Below are 23,335 nucleotides of genomic sequence, written 5' to 3' on the forward strand. Positions count from 1 at the left end.
CTGATTCCTGGGTCTAGAATATATGTACGCAATCAAATGTTTCTTTAACAAAATGGAAAATATTAATATATCTTGGGAGGAAATGGCCCTTTCAACCTGGGGTTACTGAACCTGTAACTTTATCGGGGACCATATCTGTCTCCAATAGAAAATTAAAGATTCTGAGGCCATCCTCTCGGCTGACTTGAAAAACTGACAGCAAGAAAATTTCAATTTTTGTTATAAACTATTAAAAATATATCTCCGTCTTAAATGTAAGCACTTTGGGCTTCTTTCTACTACCCCTTCCAGAGAGATGGCCTTTTGCTAAGATCACTTATATAAATTTAACATTCAGTATGTTCTGGTGACTTGCAGTGGGTATGGACTTAGTTAATGGGTGGGCATTTTCTGTTTTCCTGTTGTTTATTGAGTGCCAACAGTATGCTAATTTCTCTAACTGTGATCTCCAACTTCTATTACCTTATTAATGCATCAGTGATTGTATTCTTGTGGTACAAAGTGACACCTGCTGGCCAGTTAAAATAACATTGTTTGAATTCCTGGCATGAATGAAATGCAGGGTGATCTCTGCAGGTGGTGGGGAGACATCTGGTGTGGGGTATCAGAATTCCTAACTGGCCTGCCCTTAGAACGTGGTGTACAATAGGTCCCAAAATAAGCAGTGTTCCCAACCTGCTTTTTACCATGGATGTGCTGGGATCTGCAAAGCAACTTTTTATACTAGATTTTCAAAATTATCATGAAAAATTACCAGCCCGGACACAAAATCTACTTGCTGCCCTTTGCCCTGGGCATGGTGATGAGAATGAAATTATTCACTAGTTGAGGGTGGCACGTTTTGTTGCCTCTGTCGGCTGAGCTTATCGCACATACCTGCGGTTACTTGCAGTATTCCTCACAAGCTCCCTGGGTGCCATCCTCCCACCCCTCTCAATTTCAGGGACTCCCTGCAACCCCCACTTCTTCCACAGGCTCTGTGTGCCCCCCACCTCCGCTCCCTCTCTGCCATGAGCTCTGTGTGCCCCCAGTTCCCGCTGCCTCCCCCGCTCCTCAGCCTAGGCTCTCTCCCATTCTCCCCACCGCCGGCAGTTCTGTTTGCCCCCAATGCCAGGCGCCCAGGGCGCACCCCCATCACACCTCCCCCCCACCCCCCGTTATTGTCTGTGTTTCTATCTCGGCCAACAATGGTGACAAGGCTGCTCGGGGCGCCCTGACCACCGAGGTCCAGCCCCGCCAGGCCGCGCTGCCCTGTGACGCCATGAGGGTCTGGGCCGGGGAAACGTCACCACACCGCACTGTGACGCAAGAGGCTTTGTGCCACCCACGCTGCGGGGGTGGGGCTCTTTAGCCTCTGCAGGCCTCGCAGCTGCCCCCAGGGACGGAAAAACTGCAGTACCCATCATGCCCCGGGACGGAAACCCCCCTTTTCCGCAGGCGCTGAGCGGGAGCTTTGCATTCTGGGCGATGGAGTCCTGGAGCGCTTGGCCGGAGGTGGAAATAGAACGGCCACTTGCCGTGATACCTTGCGCCCGGGGCCAGCGAACCGGCGCCGCCTTCTGTGAGGCATGCTGGGAGCTGTAGTTTCCCCCCCAACCCCCCGCGAGGGAGTCTGACTCCCTGACTGGGGCCCCCCGGTCTTCTCCTTCGCGGCCGGGGGAGGGGGCGAGGAAGCGCTGCTCGCGGCGGCGGCGGGGGATGGGTCTGGGCAGCCTGCGCAGCGCGAGCACCGCTGCTGTGAGGCGATGGCGGCGCGGGGTCCCTTGGGCGCCGCCCCCGCGCCCCCGCAGGGGCCTGGGCGGGGTGGCCCCCGGGGTGAGCGAGGTAAGAGCCCCGCTGGGCGCGCGCTGGGGGTTGCAGCCTGCGGGGGCAGGTAACGGAGCGGGGGGGATACGGATCGTGCTGGCTCTGTCTGGTTCGAGGGCAAGAGCTCGGCTGGCTTCGTTGTTTGGTGGGGCTCGGCCGGTGGGTGAGGCCAAGGGGGTGAGACCCCCCCCCTCCCCCGGGATGGGGTGGGGGGTCCTAGTGGCCTGCGCAGGGAGTGGCTGACTTCCTGACTTCCTGACCGTGCCACACACACTCCCCATGTCTGTGCCTCGGCTTCTCTAGCTGTGTCACAGGGGCCTCCGAAACCTCCCCCGCTGGTGCAGGTTTGTGAAGTGCTTTACGGTGTGACCGGCTCCATACATACCGGTACAGTCTTTCCTACGAAGCCACCAGAAGCTCCAGTTATGGCAACGGGTAGGAGTAGAGCGCGAGATTTTTCTCTCCTGGTCCTGGGACGAGCAGAAATAGTTCATCGGTTTATTTGTATTTTTAAAATGGTCACAAAAGGCTCCTCTAATTGTTGACTAAAAATACACTAGATGAATATGTCCACAAAAACATAAGAATGGCCATACCAAAGGTCCATCTAGCTCAGCGTCCTGCCTTCTGACAGTGGCCAATGCCAGGTGCCCCAGAGGGAATGAACAGGTAATCATCAAGTCAGGGGTCAGCAGCCTTTCAGAAGTGGTGGGCCAAGTCTTCATTTGTTCACTTTCATTTAAGGTTTCGCATGCCAGTAATACATTTTAACATGTTTCAGAAGGTCTCTCTCTATAAGTCTGTATATTACGTAGCAAACTATTGTGGTATGTAAAGTAAACAAGGTTTTCAAAATGTTTAAGAAGCTTCATTTAAAATTAAATTAAAATGCTGATCTTACGCTGCCAGCTGGCTCAGCCCGCTGCCAGCCTGGGGTTCTGTTCACCCAGGCCGGCAGTGGGCTGAGCGGGGCCGGTGGCTGGGACCCCAGGCCGGCAGTGGGCTGAGCGGCTCAGCCTGCTGCCACTCAGCCCGCTGCTGGTCTGGGGTTTCGTCTGCTGGCTCCTGCCAGCCAGGGTCCCGGCTGCCGGCCCTGCTCCGCCCACTGCCGGTCTGGGTGCCGGTCTGGGATCCCGGCCCTGCCCACATAGAGTGGGTGCCTACATTCTTTCTCCCTGGTTCTAGCCCATTCTCTTCCTCTCTCTCTGCACTGAGCTGAGGGTGGGAGTGCACTAAGCACAGGGCTGGGGGTGAAGGAGCAGGCTGGGGGTTGCGGTATAGGGTCTGGCCAGGAGCTAGAATGAGGGAGGGGGCTCAGGGTTGGGGCAGGAGGTTTGGGTGTGGAGTGCTTACCTGGGCAGCTCCCATTATGGTGCGAGGGGTGCAGGTAGGAATGGGGGTGGTGGTGCAGGAGCTCCCATTTGGTGCTCAGGGAGGGGGTGAGAATGTGAGGGGTGCAAGAGTCAGGGCATGGGGTGTGGGGGGACTGGGTATGCGTGTGGGGGGGCTGGAGTCAAGGCTGGGGTCAATGGAGGTGCAGGGGTCAGGACAGAGGGCTGAGTGTGTGTGAGGGGGCTGCTGGGGTCAGGGCAGAGGGCTGGGGGTGTGTACTAGGGTTGTGGGGGTGCTCCCAGCACCCTGCCCAGAGTGGCTCATGGCAGGGGGCTGGAGGGGATATTCCCTGATTCCACCCATCTTCCCCAAGGCTCAGAGCGCTCTATGGCTCTGCCCCTCCCTCACAAGGGTCATCAGCTGATCAGTGGCAGGGAGGGAGAGGAGGAGGGGCAGGAACCCAGCATGCTGGAGGAATAGGTGGGGGAGGGGGGACCTTGCCTGCTGGACCAAGCTTCTTCACCCTGCCCCCGCTAGTGGTGGGGTGGAGAAGAGCTGGTCAGGGCGGGCAGGATTTTTAATGGCACGCTGCTGCCTGCTGGGGTCCCAGCCTGGTTCGGCAGTGGGCTGAGCGGGGCCGGCGGCTGGGACCCAGCAGGTAGCCGTGTGCCATTAAAAATCTGCTCGCTTGCCGTCTTTGGCATGTGTTCCATAGGTTGCCGATCCCTGCATCAAATGATCCATCCCGTTGCCCATTCCCAGCTTCAGGCAAACAGAGGCTAGGGACACCATCCCTGCCCAGCCTGGCTAATAGCCATTGATAGACCTATCCTCCATGAACTTTTCTACTTCTTTTTTGAACCCTGTTATGGTCTTGGCCTTCACAACATCTTCTGGCAAAGAGTTCCACAGGTTGACTGTGCATTTGTGTGAAGAAATATTTCCTTTTGTTTGTTTGACTCGTAGCTTGTGCCAGGAGGAGAGGGAGGCAGGTCACAAGTCATGGGGGGGGAGTGGCTCCTGTCCTGATCCTGTTTTGTAGAGCAGAATTCTAACAGGGATGCTGGAACGCGTTCACTCACTGTCTGCCCCTTAAGGAACATATAGATGTTAATGAAGGGCGCTCTTTAAAATGCCTCTCAGTGCTCTGCTGTGGTTGCTGGGCTGTTCTAATGCAATCTGATGGCTGCTTCTATGCAGCCCCTAGTGCAACCTGAACTGTGCACTAAATAGTGGATGGGCACTGGTGCCACTGTCATGTGTCATGCATTCAGACACATTAACAGCTGTGAACTGTCCATAGAACTGGGCTGAAGGTAACTGTAGCTCGCTCTGCTTTTATTTTCTCACCTTTCTGACTGAATCAATGCCCCATTGACAGAACTTATGCTGGATTGCAGGAAGCCCCAAATAGCCACCTACTTTGCATGTTCCTAAAGCTGGCTCTGGGCAAGATGCTCTGGGTGAGGGGCAGCCAGACTCCTGGGTAGTCAACTGGATATAGGGTAAACATGGCAGCTTGTTTTCTGAAGGAGCTTTTGATCTGGGACTGGCAAGTATAATGTAGTCATGCTTCTGGACCATCTCATCTCTATTCTCGTTGATTTCTATAAGAGCAGAGCATGGTGCAATCCAAATCAGTTTGCATCACTCTGCCATAATAAGGAAAAGCCAGTGATGGGTTGGAACCACAGAGATGGGATCTATTCACTTAGCCCCTAATTGGGAGATATGGACCTGGTGGTGTTGGGGTGCAGACTCATTTCTGTTAATAACACATGCAACCCTTTATATAGGCTTCTCATCCACAGATCTCAAAGTGCTCACAAAGGTAAGTATCATTAGCCCTATTTGACAAATACGGAAGTTGAGACACAGAGGTCAGATGATGGCCAGCCTCACACAGTAGATCAGTGGCAGAGTCAGGAATGAAGCCAGGACTCCTGACTTCCAGAAACTGGACTACGTTGCCTCCCTTTAATTACATGTGTTGGCATTCTCTTTCTAAAGGGGGGAGAGGGGTAGCCTGTTCTGGCATGTGAGATTGGATGAGTGTTATTGCATGAGATAGGTTGGGAATAATACTCCTTCTTAGCCTTCATTTTTTTTTCCACCATTGGATTTTTTAGGAGCAGCTGGTCACTTTATTTAAAAAAAGAACAAAAAAAACCAAACCTTTGTTCTTCCTTTCTCTCTTTTTTTTTTTTTTTCCCCAGTGCTGTGGTAATTGCTATAAATTTGTTTATGTTGCAGAGTCCTCCGACCTTTGGGTTCCTGTTTGACATTGATGGAGTGCTTGTTCGGGGCCGCTATGTGATTCCTGCTGCCCAGAAGGCCTTCCGGAAACTGATAGGCTCTAATGGACAGCTCCGGGTGCCAGTAGTCTTCGTGACAAATGCTGGGAATTGCTTACAGCATGTCAAGGCCCAGGAACTCTCCGATGCTCTGGGCTTGGAGGTAACAAGAGAATCAACCTCCTCTGTCCTGGGGCATTGGGTGGAGGCCTTGGGTTTTAAATTGAAATTACACAGGTAAAAAGACGCTGAGTACATGTGCGGGAGATTCTTCATTTGGACAGCAGAAATCCTGTGTCCCCCTAGCAGGAGCTCAGTGAGAATTCATTGTCATCAGTCATTCACTTTATATAACGTTCTTCAGCACTATAGGATTGGAAAACCAAAGCTAAAGAAGAACCCAAGTTTAGTCAAAATTAGAAACTAAGCATTTAAATAGCAAGAGAGCCAGTTAGAGACCCTGGGGAGATGAGTTCTTGTGCAATGTATAGCTGGTCACTTGAAACTAGTCTGAGATCACATTTCATACACACTGGCAAACAGCCATCAGCTGGGGACAGTGTGCTGACTAGTTGTCAAAAGACTTCGTGTCCCAACTTCACTTCCCTTAGCTGGCCAGTCACCTATCCCAGTGTCTGTAACTGAAAATATCATGTCTGAGCTGGAGGAAGGGGATATTATACTGCTACAAAACAAGTCCAAATGGTATGTAGCTGCACAGCTGACATCAGCACTGCCCTGCTGCCAGTTCTGTCCTTACCATTGAGCTAATTCATCCACATGTTTTTTGTATAGGAGTAGCAGGTAAGACCCAGTGGAGCAAGGTAGCCAGGCATACTCTCCAACTTAGAATTCTGGCGCAATCAAATCAGCCCATTGAGTCCAAAGATTTAAAGGTGTTCAATCCAGACTAGTTCTCAAAGCTGTGTTTTAATTCACCAGGCTCAGAAGGATAGTGGCTGAATATTTAGACTAAGCGCCTCTGGGCAGGCCCTATGTGTTCAGTCCCTACACTGCCAAGCACCCCAGTGTTTCTATCTAAATGATGATGGTCCCTAGTTCATTAGACATCTGGGTCTGGTAAGAAGGCCATCAAAAGATGGTGCTGGATTGGTTCTAGGCCAGGATATTCAGTGGGATGGAACATGTGGCGGCCTTGCTCTCAGAGGTCTAGCTCCACTTCAGAATCTGCTCCTAGTGCTATGGTGAATAGCATACAGTGGAGAAGAGAGTATTATCTGTATGCATGTTGGTTTGGGTGGTGGTTGTGGATGCAGAGTTCTTCTCTGTGTTGGCTTAACCAGCTGGAACTTGGCCTGGGGCTGTGGGTTTCCCTGATCATCCACCTCAGTGTGGGCTGGTGTTTTCATTTTTTTCCTACAAATGAAATGAGGGGAAAGTGGGTGACAGCTGAATGCTGTGTGGAGAATGGAAAGAGCTTCCATCCTGTTGACCCTGTGGTCTCTTCTTCTTCCTGCAGGTGTCTCCAGAACAAGTGATCCTCTCCCACAGCCCCCTGCGTCTCTTCCGTCAGTTCCATGAGAAGTGTATGCTGGTGTCTGGGCAGGGTCCGGTGGAGGAGAATGCCAGGAAGTATCCTTTGCAGTTCTGAGGCTGTGGACCCTGCTTGTCCCATCAGAGCTTCACAACTGTGCTGTGCTGGCCGTTCCTGGGGAGCAGTGATATCTGGATACGTACTGGGATACTCGTGTGGCCATCCTGCGGGAGGTGGGGGAGCGGAAAAAGGTCTTTTGATTTATTCTGAGCATCTTATGGGGAGGGGACACTTTGGACTATGTTGCAGTCTGTCTTCTGGATGCACCCTTGTGGTCTGTTTTGCTTCTTGCATTGAATGGGTTAGTTACAGCCCATGCTTCGTGCCTCCCTTTTACTGTGATTGGTGCAAGACTCCTAGCTTCTGTAATCTTTTATAATGCAGTCCATGCCAGGCAGCAGTCGGGCATATTATAGGCAAGTGCTGTGCAATCTTTCCTTATGCAATTTTGTCAGTGTACTCTTCTCCTCTCTCCCTGGCTCCCCCAACTCTGCTGATGCATCTGATCTCTAACGCCCTGTGCTGCTCCAAATCTAGAACCCACTCACAAAAGCTTGGCCAAAATATATCTGTTCTATTCTGACCAATAGCTACCAGTGCTGTTTAACAGGTCAGAGAATTTCCCTGTGTTATGCACGGTCATACTAGATGATGACAATGGTTGCTGGTCTTAAAATCTATGAATCTATTCCACCTCTGTTGCACCTATCTGGTTACCAGAGACTATTGATGGGTAAGCTTCTTTCATAGATCGCAAGGTCGGAATGGATCATTGTGATATAGCCCAGGGAAGGGCAAACTTTTTGGCCTGAGGATCACGTCAGGTTTCAGAAATTGTATGGCTGTGCCTCCCCAAAAAGCCAGGCATGGCCCAACCCTCCCTGTTCCCTGACTGCCCCAGCCAACCCCTCCTCTCATTCCTGACTGCCCCCCCAGGACCCCTGCTTCATCCAACCACCCTTCTCCCTCCCCACCCCTGCCCCTGGGACCCCTACCCCCATTCAACCCGACCCCTATCCAAACCTCCCCGCCCTTACCGCGCTGCCTGGAGCACGGTGGCTGGCAGCGCAACAGCCGCGCCACCCGGCTGGAACCAGCCACGCCACTGCACAGCATAGAGCACCGGGTCAGGCCAGGCTCTGCAGCTGCACTGCGCCAGGAGCTCACAGCCCCGCCACCCAGAGCTTTGCACCGGCGGCGCAGTGAGTTGAGGCTGTGAGGAAGGGGGAACAGCAGGGGAAGGGCCGGGGCGAGCCTCCTGGGCCAGGAACTCAGGGGCTGGGCAGGACGGTCCCGCGGGCTGGATGTGGCCCGCAGGCCATAGTTTGCCCACCTCTGATCTAGCCTGACCTGTATAACACAGGCCATGGAACTTCCCCAAAATAATTCCTAGAACATTTTTTTTTTTTTTTTTTTTAAAGCAAAAGATCCAATCTTGATTTATAAATTGTCAGTGACGGAGACTCCTCCATGTGTTCTCTTGCACGAGTTTATCCACAGGCTTTTTCTTTTTAACCTTTAGACCTACTAGGCCACACTGCGTTGATTTAGGCACATGCTATTCCACTAAAGTCAGTGAATTTGCACCCACTTACCAGGTCTGAATCTGCAGCCCTCCTATTCTAGTGTTTCTGAGAGTCACTGTCCTGCTGTGCTTTGGAGACTTGAGACTTCCGAAGTTGCTGTGAATGGATTTGTTCTGAATTGTCATCTCTGGTGCTGTGGGATGGTCTTCCAGTAATGTCCTGAATCAATATTGGACTTCAAGCAGACTCTGTAGGGGAAGGAAATCACCCAGCTCTTATAGGGTAATGGGATTTCCAACTTTGGGGTGAGCTGTTCAAAATCATCTACATGACTTCGGAGCAGAAGTCCTACTGAAAGTCACTGAGACTTGTGCTTCTACATTCCTTTATGGGCTGATTTACAAAAGCACCTAATCTATAAAGAGCAGGCTCTATTTCCTTCCTTAACTGTCTGAAATAGTATGGGGTTCCGGAATGTGGTTACCATACAGGATGTGAGGAAGGCATTTCCCCTGTTGGACATGGTTGATCAAAGCCGTAGACCAAAGGAGCTGGTAAATATCAACCTGTCTGTGAGACTGAGTGACCTGGGATTATAGCATTTGTATGTTATGGCCTTTGATAGAATAGCTGCGAGATCATCTATAACTAGCCCTATTTACGCCATTCATTAGAGTGACTCTTGCTGGGGGAGGTTGGGATTGTTACTGAGCTCCCTGGAGGTCTGCATTCTCACACAGCTCTCTGCAATGGCCTCTGCTGGAAGAGGCTAGAGCTGCAGTAGCTTTGACATACCCACTTCCCCACAGTATTTCTTCACTGTTCCCTAGTGTTTACAACCAAGATTCATTTTTTTCAAGAATGATTAGTGATTTTTTTTTCTTTTTTTTTCTTTTGGTGGGGTGGATGTGGGGTGGCCAATTTAAGACTTCTTAAAGGGGCCCGACTTTCAGCAAGTATTGAGCACCTATCTGAAAAATCAGACCCTTGAAGGCTTCTAAATGTGGGTTTCCAAAATGAGTAGTCATTCCGGAAATTCTTGGCTCTCATCTTTACTAACACATTATGTCAATGCCAGATGTGTTTAGTTTTGTATTATTGACCCAGCCTTGCTTGTTTTTTCTGGCAGCCTCCTCTGACCACTGACTTCCCTACCATAGAAGGTAAGTGCTATGCTTTCTCCATGTGTGTACTATTATCCTGCTTGCTGTTCAGCCAAGCCAGCTGGATAGCCGTTTAGTGACAAGACACCTGACGGAATGACTGATTCAGATGCTGTAGTACACACTGTTTATCTGTCCCCTTCCAGAAGAGGTATATTGTAGTGGACCGAGTGCTTTTTATTTTATTTGTTGAATGGGTGGCTGTTCTGAACTTCCATGTACAGTATCTCTTAAATGTTTCAGGGATAATTTTGTTTGGGGAGCCGGTCCGGTGGGAGACGAGCCTGCAGCTGATTATCGATGTCCTCTTGAGCAACGGGAACCCTGGGGCAGAGCTGGCAGCAGTGCCATATCCCCATATACCTGTCCTTGCCTGCAACATGGATCTTTTGTGGATGGCAGAAGCCAAGATGCCAAGGTGAAAAACATATTTGTTAAGGTCACTTTTTGCCTAGTTTATTTAGCTACCCTGTTGATGATCTCTGCTTGAGACCTAATCTACATCATCTCTGTAATGTGGCTAGGAGACCTTTTAGTGGGGTTACAGTATATATTTGTTTCTCTAATGTTGTCTGAAAGGGTGGCACTATTTGGAGAGACCTCGAAGTTACATTGGGAACTTGGCCCAATTTTGAAAATATTGGTCCTTTTTAAATTTAGTTGCTTAAGTCCGAGTAGATACTCTGGTACTGCTAAACCCAACCAGCTTCATACTTAGCAAGGATGGCTTTCTGCATCAAGGACTATGATTACGGTGACTTCACAGTTCTGAAGGTCAACCCTTTTTGGGTTGTTGAGACAACAGAAAAATGTGCACTTTTTATTTAAGTGCAAAAAGCCTCTTCTCTTCTTTCCTTTTTGCATAAACTGGGCCATCTGGTTGAATTCATTTCACATCTTTCCAAAAGATCCACCACCCTGGAGTCAAGCCTAAGCACCAGACATCTCATCCCAAATGGAAAATTTAATAATAATAATAAAAGCAGAACTTGGCCCAGTATGCAACTTGGATACATGTCTGCAGCTGCTGGTGTCTCTAAGCCATTCATATGTGTGAGGGTAGATTTTTATTCCAATGTCTAGTAGTTAGTAAGATGGTCTCAAACAATGAGGAACACATGAGATAAGCATGAGAATCAACATGTCATGCACACTTTTTGGAGGGGCTTCTATATGGGGGCGGGGGATGGGTAGGTTCTCTGCAAGTTTAATATCCAAGTAAATTAAAAAGAATGGATGTTTCACAGGTGTAAGGTTAAGGGAATGGCAAGGTGGGGACTTCTGTTCTTCTGTCTTCAACTCTCTTGGGAGATAATCATAGCCGTAAGATGGATAATGGCTTCTGTGCAAATGCCAAAGGGCCAGAGGGCACTGACACTTTTTTTCTGGGGCAGATTTGGCCATGGCACCTTTCTTGTCTGCTTGGAGAACATCTACAAAAAAGTGACTGGCAGGGAGCTGAAGTATGAGGCCCTGATCGGCAAACCCAGCATTGTCACTTACCAATACGCAGAGTATCTGATCAAACAGCAGGTGGAAAGACGAGGGTGGCCATCTTCCATCTGCAGGCTCTATGCTGTTGGGTAAGATACCTCTTCCTGTGTGTTTCCTTAGGGGCCTTCAGCCCTATTTTTTGTGGCAGAGTTCTATGAGGAATTACTTAAAAAACAAACAAACAAAAAACACCTCCTGAGGCATTTCTGGAGCTTCCTATTCTAAATGCTGATCTGAATTGCATTAGGACAAAAGGTCATTAATCCATGGCTCCCTGCATCTCCATAGACATGGAATAGTCAGCCTGCTTGAGTCACTGCTGCAGGATGTGATTGAGATACACTGATTTGAAATTCCAGAGGAATGCTATGTAATAGCATCAACCAGCCAGTAACTGCATTTTAAAGCCACTTCAGACAAGGCCCATCAAACATTCTTTGGGGGTGGAGGGGGGGAACAAGAAGGAATATCTTCCTCGTAACCAGCATTGTGCAAAGGGCCGGACTCAGGGCTGTTGTCATGTTCCTCTCAAGCATCTGGCATTGGCTGCTGCTAGAGTTGGTGTGCTGGATTAGACAGGCCACTGATCTGACCTGCCCAATTCTATGTAAGTACCTGACTCTAGCTCATTCCTTGCCTCCCCCCACCCACCTTTATGCTGGACCAATCCCAGCCTGCCTATGCTCAAGTCAAACTTGTAAAATAACTGATTTTCCCTCATCTGATGGCCACGCACAGGGATAATCCAATGTCTGACATCTATGGTGCAAACTTCTACAACAGCTACATCAAAGCTGCGGGTCAGGCCCGTGCCCAGGCTGAGGTGAAGAGGAGTGTGGGGATGGCGGATCCCCGGAGCGAGGGCCATTCAGAGCTGGGGAAGGATTTGTATGTCTCATTGGAGAGTTGCAAGTCAATTCTGGTCTGCACTGGGGTCTACAGTCATCACGGAGATGTGCCTACTGACCCACATGAGAGCGTGACGGAGACTGTGTTCCACGGGCACCGGGACTTCCACTTTGACCCTAGCCTAGTGGAAGCATCTTATGTGGTGGAGGATGTGAATGAAGCTGTGGAGCTAGTCTTTAAGAAGGAGAATTGGAGCCAGGAGTGAAATGGGAGTGGCAAAATTTAGTCATCAAGGTTCAGGAGGGGAGGGGAGGATTGGGATCTCCAAGCCTAACTTGTCCTAAAGTGGGGGAAAAAATTCCCAGTGCATTTTGGGGTCTGATGTTAAACGTCCCTTGTCTTAATATCAGTTGGTCAGTCTATTGTTGTTACTAGCAGGGTATCAATCTTAATCTGGCCAGGTCCATGTTTACACACTGCTGTTGCTCCTGTGCATTAAACTGTAATGGGGACAGGATGGTATAGATCATCCTTGTCACCTCTGCCCCCATGTTTTTGTGAAGCTCTGGTCAACTAGAGTCCTTTCCTCTTTCAAACCCCCTCAGTGCTTGAGAGGCTTATCCCTGTTACACAGGGTGGGGGGAGGTGGAGGGAAGCATCACAGACCCATGCATCAGTTCTGTCCTATACAAACCTTTAAGTAGGATGTAAGTGGAGCCTGGCCTCTGTACTGACCCTCTGCCTGGGGTGAAATTGATAATGAAGGGTTAATGTCTCTTCCAAATGTGCTTTGATGCCCTGGCCTGCTAACTACCCCTGTTTGTCTGGGGATTGAGAGTGCACATAGTGTTGTCTTGATATAGCACCTGTGTTCTTTCCTAAGGGGGAGCATAAGGAGCCTTGCTCCAAAGATGCCTAGGAATTAACCTGGGCTTATAAACTACCAGAGGCAAGGAAGCAGCATTTTGCAGCAGCACGAAGTTGTGAAGCCTAATAGGGTCAGTGGGGATACCAAAATGGACCCTTGCACCATCTATAAGAGTGATGAAACCTCCCCTACTGTGCCCCCTCCCCCCTTGGCTCTGCTTCCAGGGAGGGTCCCTGGGAACTAGGTCAGTAGCTCAAGCCCACCCTGCATTGCTGGATGCTGTGATAGGTCACCCATTTACTTAGGTAGAGCTGTTAAATTGCCCTTTGGGAGAGGAGCCATAAACATCAGCCAAAGCTAGGGCCTCTGGCCATTCCTAGTTTTGGTCTCTGGGCTTTTTAAATGCAGAACTTTTTTTCCTAGATGTAGTTTGCTCCTCAGGGATGCCTGTAAACTCTAATTCTCTTTCCCTTTCCTTCCTCTCCCCAAATTGCAGAGAAGTGCTCTCCAAAGTTGTCACTGCTACTCCTGGATTGGCTAGCAGCTTCATGCTGCTGCAGCAGTGCCCAACCCTGCTTTAACTTTGCTTCCAGTTTCTTAGCCCTTGCTATTAGGGGAGAGTTTGAGGCCTGTCTGTTCATTAAAAATCCTTAAGAATATCTGTGAAAATTTCTCAAGATGAAACTCAATATGAATACTTAGTCCTGCCATGAGTGCAGGGGCCTGGACTAGATGACATTCTAGTCCTATGATTTTATGGAAGATGTCAGCTCAGAAACAGGTTAATTGTAATCCTTGAAAAAATTCATGTGATCCACCCTGGCACCACCACAAATGATTCTTGATATCAGTGGAGAGGCCTGACTGATGTCTCTAGTTTTTGTGCACTTCTGTTGATATCACTGGAGTTACTGACTCACACCACTAAATGAGATCAGCATTCAGGGCCAGTGTCTCTTTGCAAACATACCCATTTTAAGCAGCCACTCCTGCAGAGCATAAGCTGTGATCTTTTTATAAGTATATTTTGTTCTCAATTAAAATATCGGAGGTCAGGTTTGTTGATTTCCTATGAGCACCTTTTTTTCCATAGCTCCTCTTTGGTAACACTGGATTAGCCTAGTAGGATTGTACAGGGTACCAGGCTCCTTCCTTCTACCTGAAACACTAATTTAGGGGGCTGTAGTCTCTGAAGCAAGATGTGTATTCTGTCAGTGACCCTACAAAGAGGTGTTGTGTGTGTGTGTCTCTTCTTCCCTACTCCCCTTGGTTACTGTGATACTTTGGGGTATAATACAGACCAGTGAGGAGCTGTGTCACCACTTGACTAGTAACTTGGGGTGCCTCACAATGCTTTGCTGCTGTAGCTTCCCACTTGAGGTCCTCACAAACAGCATGCAGGTCACACCCTGAGTGCCCATGTATAGCCACAGCCCTGGTCCAGCAGCTCTGACCCCAGCAGCCTGCCAGCGACATCAGCTTCTACCAGCTTTAGTCACTACTTGTAGGGCGATCCCAACACACTCCCAGTCCTAGATTTCCCCCCAAAAACATGTTCTGCACTGTCCAGCCCTCTCCTGGACAGTCCAAATATTTTATGTCAGTTACCCCTTTAAGGTGATCAACATCCAACAGTCTGCTACTTTCAATGAAGTTACCCAAACTATTCACAACACTGGATTAGTTTTAAAGAATAAAACAAGTTTACTTACAAAGAGATTGAGTACAAGTAATGAGGCATTAAAGTTAGAAATGGTTACAAGAAAAAATAAAGATACAATGTTTTCTAAACTTCACCTTGAACCAACTCTGGTTTGTTAAATCCTTTCAGTACACTCTCACCAAACTCAGGCCAGGATCTGGTCACAGAAATCCAATGGCTGTATCTTTTGTTGTCTTAGGTGATGAAAGAGATGGATGCGTTACCCAAAATCAGACCTAAAGCACTGCTGTAATGGCCCGTCTGTATCAGTAAATAGTCAGTTTTGTCTGGTTTAGTAGATAGCCCAGAAATCGCCAGGATTTTACCAGGGGGCTTCTACTCAACCTGTGACTAACTCCCCAGAACAGTCAGTTAACCTTTGGGAGGACACAGATACAGCCTTCTGCTTGAAGGATTGACACTTAAGCAGTAATTCTTCAAAAACAAAAAATCTTTATTTTAACACAATATTTCCTAATACAATAACTCTAAACATAATGAAAACACAGCAGATCTAAAATATAGATCAAAGAAATAAACCACCCCCTTTAACAAAGGCATAAAATTCTATTAGCACAGATGCATATTGAAGTACCCAAAATTGAAATATCCTGCAAATGGAAAACACCTCTAAATGGTTATGTTCTATTTGTGATAGCCAAATGCTGACCATGAGTTCTTAAACATTAAAACTATACATATAACAATAAAACACATACACAATCATCCAGCTTTATTATTCTATACATACACCTTTATACATTACATAAATATGTCCTTATGTTTACTTCTTTAATGTTTCTTCATTTCAACTGGTCTTTCTGCTCTATCAAAATAGCATTAATATTAATTAAAGGTACTTTTCTGTTGCTTGCTTCTTAGTAATTTAGCTCTTTTAGTAGTCTTCCTTCTTTCCTGGTTCTAGCTACTCCAATACCATCTTCCCACACACACACCAGTACCTTTTCTCTCACACAATAAAGCCTGTCAGCTTAGCTCCCTGCCTTTTATACATATTTTGACCTGTTCTGATTGGTTGTTTCTTTAATCCCTATCATTATCAGCCAATCAGCTTCAAGCTCTTTCTCTGTCAATTAGACTGGACCTGTTTGAAGACCTGTGTTCTGCCTAACCCCTCCTCTCAGGTTTTGGAGCGACCTTTGTATCGCCTCAGCCTGCCTGTTTGCTATTAGTTGACCAGACCTCCATTTTGGATTTCTCTGACTGTGACTGCTTACAACACCATTTTGTTTTCCCTTGCTCTAACTGCTTAAAACCATCTTTACTAACCATTTACATTCTTATAACTATCAAACAAATTATATACTTATATGCACCTTAACATTATGTTTCACTGTCACCACTCCAGTTTACTAATTCAAACAAGACCAAATCTCAGTCGCTTCCAACTTCAGCTAATGGGTGACAGAAGTAGGATTGGGCTCCCAATATGTAGAAACCTTCACCTTGTAATAGTCAAGGAGCAGTTTGGGTCTGTTTCATCTGTTCAACACCCTCCCACTCCTTCCACCAAAAGAGACTGTTCTATTCAGCATCTATGTGCAAAGCCCATGGGTCCTCTGGCAGCTGGCTCCCATTGAGCAAAAGAAGTATTGCTTCAGAATGTTGGGCAATCCTGATGGTTGATTGGCTGAGGTAGTCACATGCTTTTAAGCATAAACTGACATCTTCTATCTGGCCTCCTTATTGAATGCTTAACCTAAGCATGAAGTTCATCTTTTCCCCCCTGCTAGTAGTGATCTAGGTTATGCTGTGGAAGCTGGTGGAAGTACTACTAGAAGTCACTACTGAAGCAATTAAATGACAGAAAACTGGATGCCTCAGAAGACTGACAATAATGGGATGCAGAATCTTTCAGCTCTAGCTGAATGGTTCAAATCAGCCTACGTCAGTGGTTCTCAAACTTTAACAACCCGCGAACCCCTTTCACGAAAATATCAACTCTCACGAAACCCCCTCCTAAAAATGAAAATTTCCAGGGATTTTCTCCCTTACCTGAGCATAAATTATAGAAGCAGTGATCCTGGAAATAATTTGGGTTTTTCATGACAAGCTCATTACACACTATTATTATATTATTATTTATCATTACAGTATTAATTTTATTACATTATGAAAATGGCAACACTCTTCCAAGATTTCACTTTTGTTGCTCATATCACTTCAATTGAGCCTACATGTTTCATCAAGGAGTACCAGACATGAAACAGCATTAAGGTATTTAAGAAGACAACTCAAATAAAGAGTTCCTCCCACAAACATTTGGGTCTTGAGCTGTCCAAGCAAACAACACACAACTACAATAAAGCTTAAACTTGTTCTGCTAGTAAGTCATGGTCCCGGGGCTCCGGCTGCTGGCCCCCATGCTCTGCAGGGCTCAGGCAGCCAGCGCCTGGGGTCCTCAGGAACAACTCTGTCCACCATTACAGAATTTTTTCCTGAGAACCCCCTGACACATGTTGTGAACCCCCAAGGGAACCACTGGTCTATATCGACAGTGACTGCAAGTGGTTAATTGCAGAAGCCTGTTCAATGGCCTTTATTAAATGAGTCTTGTCCTAGTGCACAAGAATATTATCATTAAAAACAACGTCTCTGCTGACAGTAAGCAACCTCCTGTGAGACCAGCAACAAAAAGAGCATGAACGTGAAGCCTGAACTTGTCTCTCATCCCTAGAAGCAGGCCTCCTGCGTCTGAGTTGAGGCACGTTGGCAAGGCAGTGGAGGAAACTTCCAGAAAGGGCAGCTGTAGTGCATCTGTTACATAGCTAAAGAGAGGACTTTAGTGTTATGCCCCTATCTTTCACAAGCAATACATTAATCTAATAAAACAAAGACTAGTAAGAGAAAAAAAAATTCCCGCTTGTTAACTAGAATGGATAAAATGAGATAGCTGGCCTTTTTAACTTTCATTTTTTTGCCTCGGCCTAGGCTCAATTCTAAAACATGCCAGGCCTGTTATGACCTGTTTTATTCATAAATAAGTGCACACACTAATTTAAAAAAAGTCTGGAGCATAATCATGGCATTTCACATTTTCATTAAAGGCCGTAATCATTTCAGTTTAACTTGGTAACAAATTGCTACATGTATGTACTGTCTATAGCAAAAATGACTGTACCCATGACTTTACAGTACAGAATGAGCACTTTGGTGACATATTTTCAGTGTTTGAAATAAATCAATTGAAATATCTCTGTATTTTATTACTGGCCTGGTGAAAATTGTTATACCTAAGCCTATAGGCTTCCATCCTGCACATTTGAATTGATCAGATAACTGCAGTGTCAAATGTGCGTCACAGAATCATTGTTCAGTGTTCTCATCCCATGCTTGCTGCATTTTAAATGTGATTCCTCTAATTCAAACTCTCAGAATTCAGTGTAGCCTCTTCCATTTTTCCCTCCTCAAGCTCCCAATTTTTGAGAGCCCTTGAGAGACATAATTAGGATTTTAGTACCTCGTCTTTACTTTCTGCATGTTTTATCTCATTTCCCAGAAGTAAAACAGCTGGTTTGTTTCCTCTTGAATTTTGCCAGAAACAACTGCCCCTTGCTAAAGCCAGGCCCTTCCACTAAAGAGGGATGGGAGAGAGGGAGAGGGCTTTTGGGGCCCTTTGCTTCCTACTTCCCACATAATTGTGAAGCCTGAACATGGTAATTTTTAGGCAGTTGCAATATCTATTTTATTAAAACCTGCTTGCAGCTGTTGGCTTCCGTTGGGTTTGGTATCAGTTTTAATCAGACACCCTAGCCATAATTTGAAATCTGCTAAAAATGGAAGAGATAGGCATGGAGGTTATTTAAAATTTAGTCTATGTGCTTCATGCTACTGTTGCTTGCTGTTAAAGAACTGTTACCACCTCCATGTGCTGCACCAGGAATTTTGTGATATACTGGATCACCAGAGAAACAGTTAGCTTATTGTATTTCACCCTGCAGTGCTCAAGGATTAGACCACAGACGTATTTTGCTTTTTGAGATTGAGAATGTCATTTCTATTTTTCCCATGTATAAGCAGGGGATTTGTCCCACCATAGTAGAGGAATTTCTCTATGTACGTAGTACCCTGGATGAACTGAGTAACAAAAGGATCTGAGTCCCTGGCCCAATTCCCTTCACCTCAGTACCTGCATACCTTGACTTTCCCTCCTGGCCCCATGTGAACAGGACTCTGACCACAATAGGGAGAACCGAGTCCAGGGGTTTCCTGGGCATTTACCTCAGTCCCTCTGTGGTCAAGGACGACCCTAATCCAGGATACTTCTAACTCCCTTGTTACCTTTTCAACCTGCAATCACTGCAGTTCATTTGAACAGACATACAATTGATTTACAGTTACACCAAAACTTTCTTTTGGGATTAAAGAGCATTTTGCAGCATCAGCACTGTGAGGAAATGGCCTGGGTAAGGGTCAGTGCAGCAATCTCGAAAGTGCAATAAACTTTACAGTAACAACAGCGTGCAGTGTCTTCTTCCTGGACCTGAACGTGCTGCTGTGACGGCAGTGCCCCAGGATGAGTTTGGGCTCTATGTGACAGACCCCATTCTCCACTGTCGGTTCTGGCCTCCGGTCAGGCCACATCCAACTCTGGCTCTGCACTTAATGCTTTCTGACAGATGCTGGCAAAGGAGCCTATCTCCTCCTCTCTCCCTACACCAGTGCACCAGACCCTCTGAAAGTGCTGGAGACTCACCCCAATGCTGCTCTGACCCCGGCTGTTGCACTCTCCCTGGCTCCTCTGGCTCTGGGCTGTTGCACTTGCCCAGGCTGAGCTCTGGGCTGCTGCACCCATCTTGGCTCTACCTTGCCCTGCTAGGGAAGTCCCAGCTCACAGAAGGACAGGCCATTGATTTCCTCATTGGCCTACCTGTAGTGTCAATCCTACTGACTAGGAGTGCTCGCTTCTCCCCATTGGCCCTGACTCGTCTTTGGCCCTGCCCTTTTCTGCTGGTATTGGGAGAGGACCAACCAAAACACCCCCTCGAAGTTTCAGTAAGGGGCCAACAGCCCCCTTGCACAAGGGATTTCACTAGGTCCCTTATTAGTACTACCTTTTTAGTCTTCCTGTTCGCTTACCCCCAGAATGGTAATTGGAGCGTTCCTCATCGTAGCCAAGTGTATGGGACAGATGCTCTGACCAATAGCAGACCACAAGTCCCAAAAGCTTTGGGAAACAAAACTCCAATCAAAAGGCAAAAACAATCCATCCACTGAAGGCAATACCTTCAGGGCAGCTAAATGAATATTAGCCAACGCATGGTACCCATAGCACAGCTAAGTGCATTGCTAAGAACATCCAGATGCCTTTGGTGCAGCCATCAAGACAAAGCAATTACCTCAAGCAACACTAACGGTACATGGGGTAACCCTTCAATAAACTAGACTATTGCAAGGTGGGTGAGGACTGGTGGACTGAGCTTTTCAGAGTGGCAGCTGAATTCACAACCCATGCAACTGGAAGAACTAAAACACAGGTCTCACTGTTCAAAGTATAATAGCTAGCAACATTAAAAGCAATAGAGATTTACTGGGTCAAAAGCTCTCACTTTTCAATAGGGCCCAGTAGCCATCTGAAGAATCATCATCAAGCCTGTCAGCGAAACAAAAGTCAGGGTGTCAGCCTGACAAAATTCATGCTCAGGTGGGTACACTTACCCTAATCTGAAGACAAAGCGCCAGTATATTAGAAAGCGGTGCTAACATTATATCTAAGTTGTTTGAAAACAATGCTGCCAAGAATAGTTATAGTTAGTGACAAAACCTTGGCTCCATCCCATCTGATCTGCAGGTCTCCTGAACCAACAATATCAGAGGGAATGTACAGAGGATCTCCTGATTCCAGTCAAAGTACGCCACTCTGTCATGTTTGCTCTCAGAACTGGAGGCAATTGTGAGATCCAGGTGAGATTTATGCCTCTTACAGCACACATAATGCCCAACTGAGTGCTAACTAAGACATTTGTGTCATTGTACAAAACTCTGTTCAAAGAATCTGCCTGGACATTGTTCGCTAGCCTTTTCAAGGTTTGTGGACTCTGTAGAATAAACTAAGTGAACAGCCCAAGTCCACTATCTGGAAATATTACTTTAGATTTAAGGGAGGTGAGAAGGGAATTCCATGATAAGCACGTGTTACTTTTGCCTTTTACATCTTGAATGACCAGAACCATAAGTAGCTCATGTAAAGTAATATCATAATCAGGCTTATGGTGGCCACAGACACAACCTGACTAAAAGTTATTACCCAGTTACACTGTTATGGAATCTGTTTATGGACCAAAGTTCAGCTGCAACATGAATACAGCTACATGCATGACTATGCTAACAGTTGAGGTACAGGAGGTCAGGATAGCAGGATTTGCCCTCTTTTAAGTTGCTGCTAATAGATGGATCCTTGTAACTAGTTGGCCTGATATAACAGAGTCTGTCCCATTAACATAAGTGATTGAGGCCAATGTCACCTTATAGGCAGTAATTTTTCACCGGCTGAGGAAAAGCACTACCAGTAATCCCAGCTACTGATGTCCTTATCTCAGTTGAGGATCCCAAACATCCCAGGACTGAAAAACACTTTTACTGGTGCTGGACACTTCAGGCAAGTGATATACTGGTCACTAATGCCAAAAACCTTGTCATAAATATAAAGGGAAGGGTAAACCCCTTTAAAATCCCTCCTGGCCAGAGGAAAACTCCTCTCACCTGTAAAGGGTTAAGAAGCTAAAGGTAACCTCGCTGGCACCTGACCAAAATGACCAATGAGGAGACAAGATACTTTCAAAAGCTGGGAGGAGGGAGAGAAACAAAGGGTCTGTGTCTGTCTGTATGCTGCTTTTGCTGGGGACAGAACAGGAATGGAGTCTTAGAACTTTTAGTAAGTAATCTAGCTAGGTATGTGTTAGATTATGATTTCTTTAAATGGTTCTGAGAAAAGAACTGTGCTGAATAGAATGACTATTCCTGTCTGTGTACCTTTTTTGTAACTTAAGGTTTTGCCTAGAGGGATTCTCTATGTTTTGAATCTAATTACCCTGTAAGGTATCTATCATCCTGATTTTACAGAGGTGATTCCTTTACTTCTATTAAGTCTTCTTGTAAGAAAACTGAATGCTTTTTCATTGTTCTCAGATCCAAGGGTTTGGGTCTGTGGTCACCTATGCAAATTGGTGAGGATTTTTACCAAACCTTCCCCAGGAAGTGGGGTGCAAGGGTTGGGAGGATTTTGTGGGGGAAAGACGTGTCCAAACTACGTTTCCCAGTAAACCCACTTAAAGTTTGGTGGTGGCAGTGGAAATCCAGGGTCAAAGGATAAAATTAATTTGTACCTTGGGGAAGTTTTAACTTAGGCTGGTGAAAGTAAGCTTAGGAGGTTTTCATGCAGGTCCCCACATCTGTACCCTAGAGTTCAGAGTGGGGAAGGAACCTTGACATAGTGGCAAAGTGGTGGGATTAACCTGAAATCATTTTGAGATCAATTTGAGATTTTTTGGAACCAGAAAAACAGATTTTTAAAAAAGAAATATTTTTTTCCTTTGGGGCTGCTGGAAAGGAGGTCCAACTGAAAGCAGCTAGTTTTTTTTTCTGCTTTGGGGCCAGAGCAGGGACAAAAGGGGATTATCTTTGTGAATTGCAGGTTTTCTTTGCCTGGAAACAGGGTACTTAACCTCCTGCAGGGAAATTCACAGTCTTTGCAAACCAGAAGCTTTTTTTTTCCCCCTAAAAGTAAATAGGGGGGGTGTTTTACCCATTTGCCTGGAGACAAAAGTGGCAGGGGTTTGTGGTTTTTTTTTTTTTTTTAAGGATTTTTTTTTTTGTTTTGTTGTTTTTTTTTTTACAAGGAGCACAGGTGTGAAAAGGAATTTTTTCCCTTTGGGCTGCTGGTAAGCCAGTTTCCAAGTAGTTGGAGGTTTTTTGCTTTGATTTGGGGCCAGAGCACAGACAAAGGGAATTGTCTTTTTCTGTAGGCTGACAATCACTATCCGAGAATAAGTATCCTATTCCAGCACAGCAAAATTTTACAGCCAAGTTTTGTTGGTTTATTTCTAAACCTCGGGTGTAAAGTTAGTTAAAAACAGAGCGGTTAGGATGACAGAATCCATGGCACAACAAAAGATGGAATTAGCCAGATTTCAGGCTGAAGAAAAACAAAAGGAACATGAAAGACAGATAGAACTCATGCAGCTAGAGAAGGAGGTACAGGAGGCTGCCCAGAGGAGGGAAATGGAGGCAAGGAAGCATGTGGAGGAGGAGAAGGAAAAAGAGAGGAAGCATGCACTGGAGATGGAGAAGGTAAAGGCTCAGCAGAATATACCAACAAACCCTAGCAATCCTTCTCCAGGTACCATTCCCCATCCCAGAAAGTTCCCCACCTACAAGGCAGGCGATGATACTGAGGCCTTCTTAGAAAACTTCGAAAGGGCCTGCCTTAGGTACAGCATCTCTACCGACCAATACATGGTAGAGCTGAGGCCACAGCTCAGTGGACCCTTAGCTGAGGTGGCGGCTGAAATGCCTAAAGAACACATGAACAAGTATGAACTGTTTAAATTCAAGGCAAGAGTCAGAATGGGGATAACACCTGAACATTCTCGTCGGCGGTTCAGAGCCCTAAGGTGGAAACCAGACGTGTCATTTACCCGACATGCCTACCACATTGTGAAACATTGGGATGCCTGGATATCAGGAGCAAGTGTTGAATCTCCAGTAAATTTGCCCTTCCTAATGC

The 23,335-nt window shown here is 46.7% G+C and overlaps 1 protein-coding gene across 2 annotated transcripts; it reads left to right on the top strand.

The window, feature by feature from the left end:
- Positions 1–1,491: 1,491 nt before the first annotated feature.
- HDHD5 (haloacid dehalogenase like hydrolase domain containing 5) lies at positions 1,492–14,683 on the top strand. Of its 2 annotated transcripts, none has more exons than XM_084640486.1 (8): positions 1,492–1,824; positions 5,392–5,595; positions 6,913–7,025; positions 8,974–9,067; positions 9,643–9,676; positions 9,920–10,094; positions 11,071–11,259; positions 11,954–14,683. In XM_084640486.1, the coding sequence occupies exons 1-8, from the start codon at positions 1,699–1,701 to the stop codon at positions 12,282–12,284; spliced, it is 1,266 nt and encodes a 421-aa protein (XP_084496612.1). In that variant the 5' UTR covers positions 1,492–1,698; the 3' UTR covers positions 12,285–14,683. The 2 variants fall into 2 exon arrangements, with proteins under 2 accessions (XP_084496612.1, XP_084496611.1); XM_084640485.1 differs by having other exon boundaries at positions 1,496–1,824; positions 11,909–14,683.
- The last annotated feature ends 8,652 nt before the right edge of the window (positions 14,684–23,335 follow it).

The sequence above is a fragment of the Lepidochelys olivacea genome, assembly GCF_965140295.1.
Source record: "Lepidochelys olivacea isolate rLepOli2 genome assembly, chromosome: 1".
In the NCBI taxonomy this organism is placed as follows: Eukaryota; Metazoa; Chordata; order Testudines; family Cheloniidae; genus Lepidochelys; species Lepidochelys olivacea.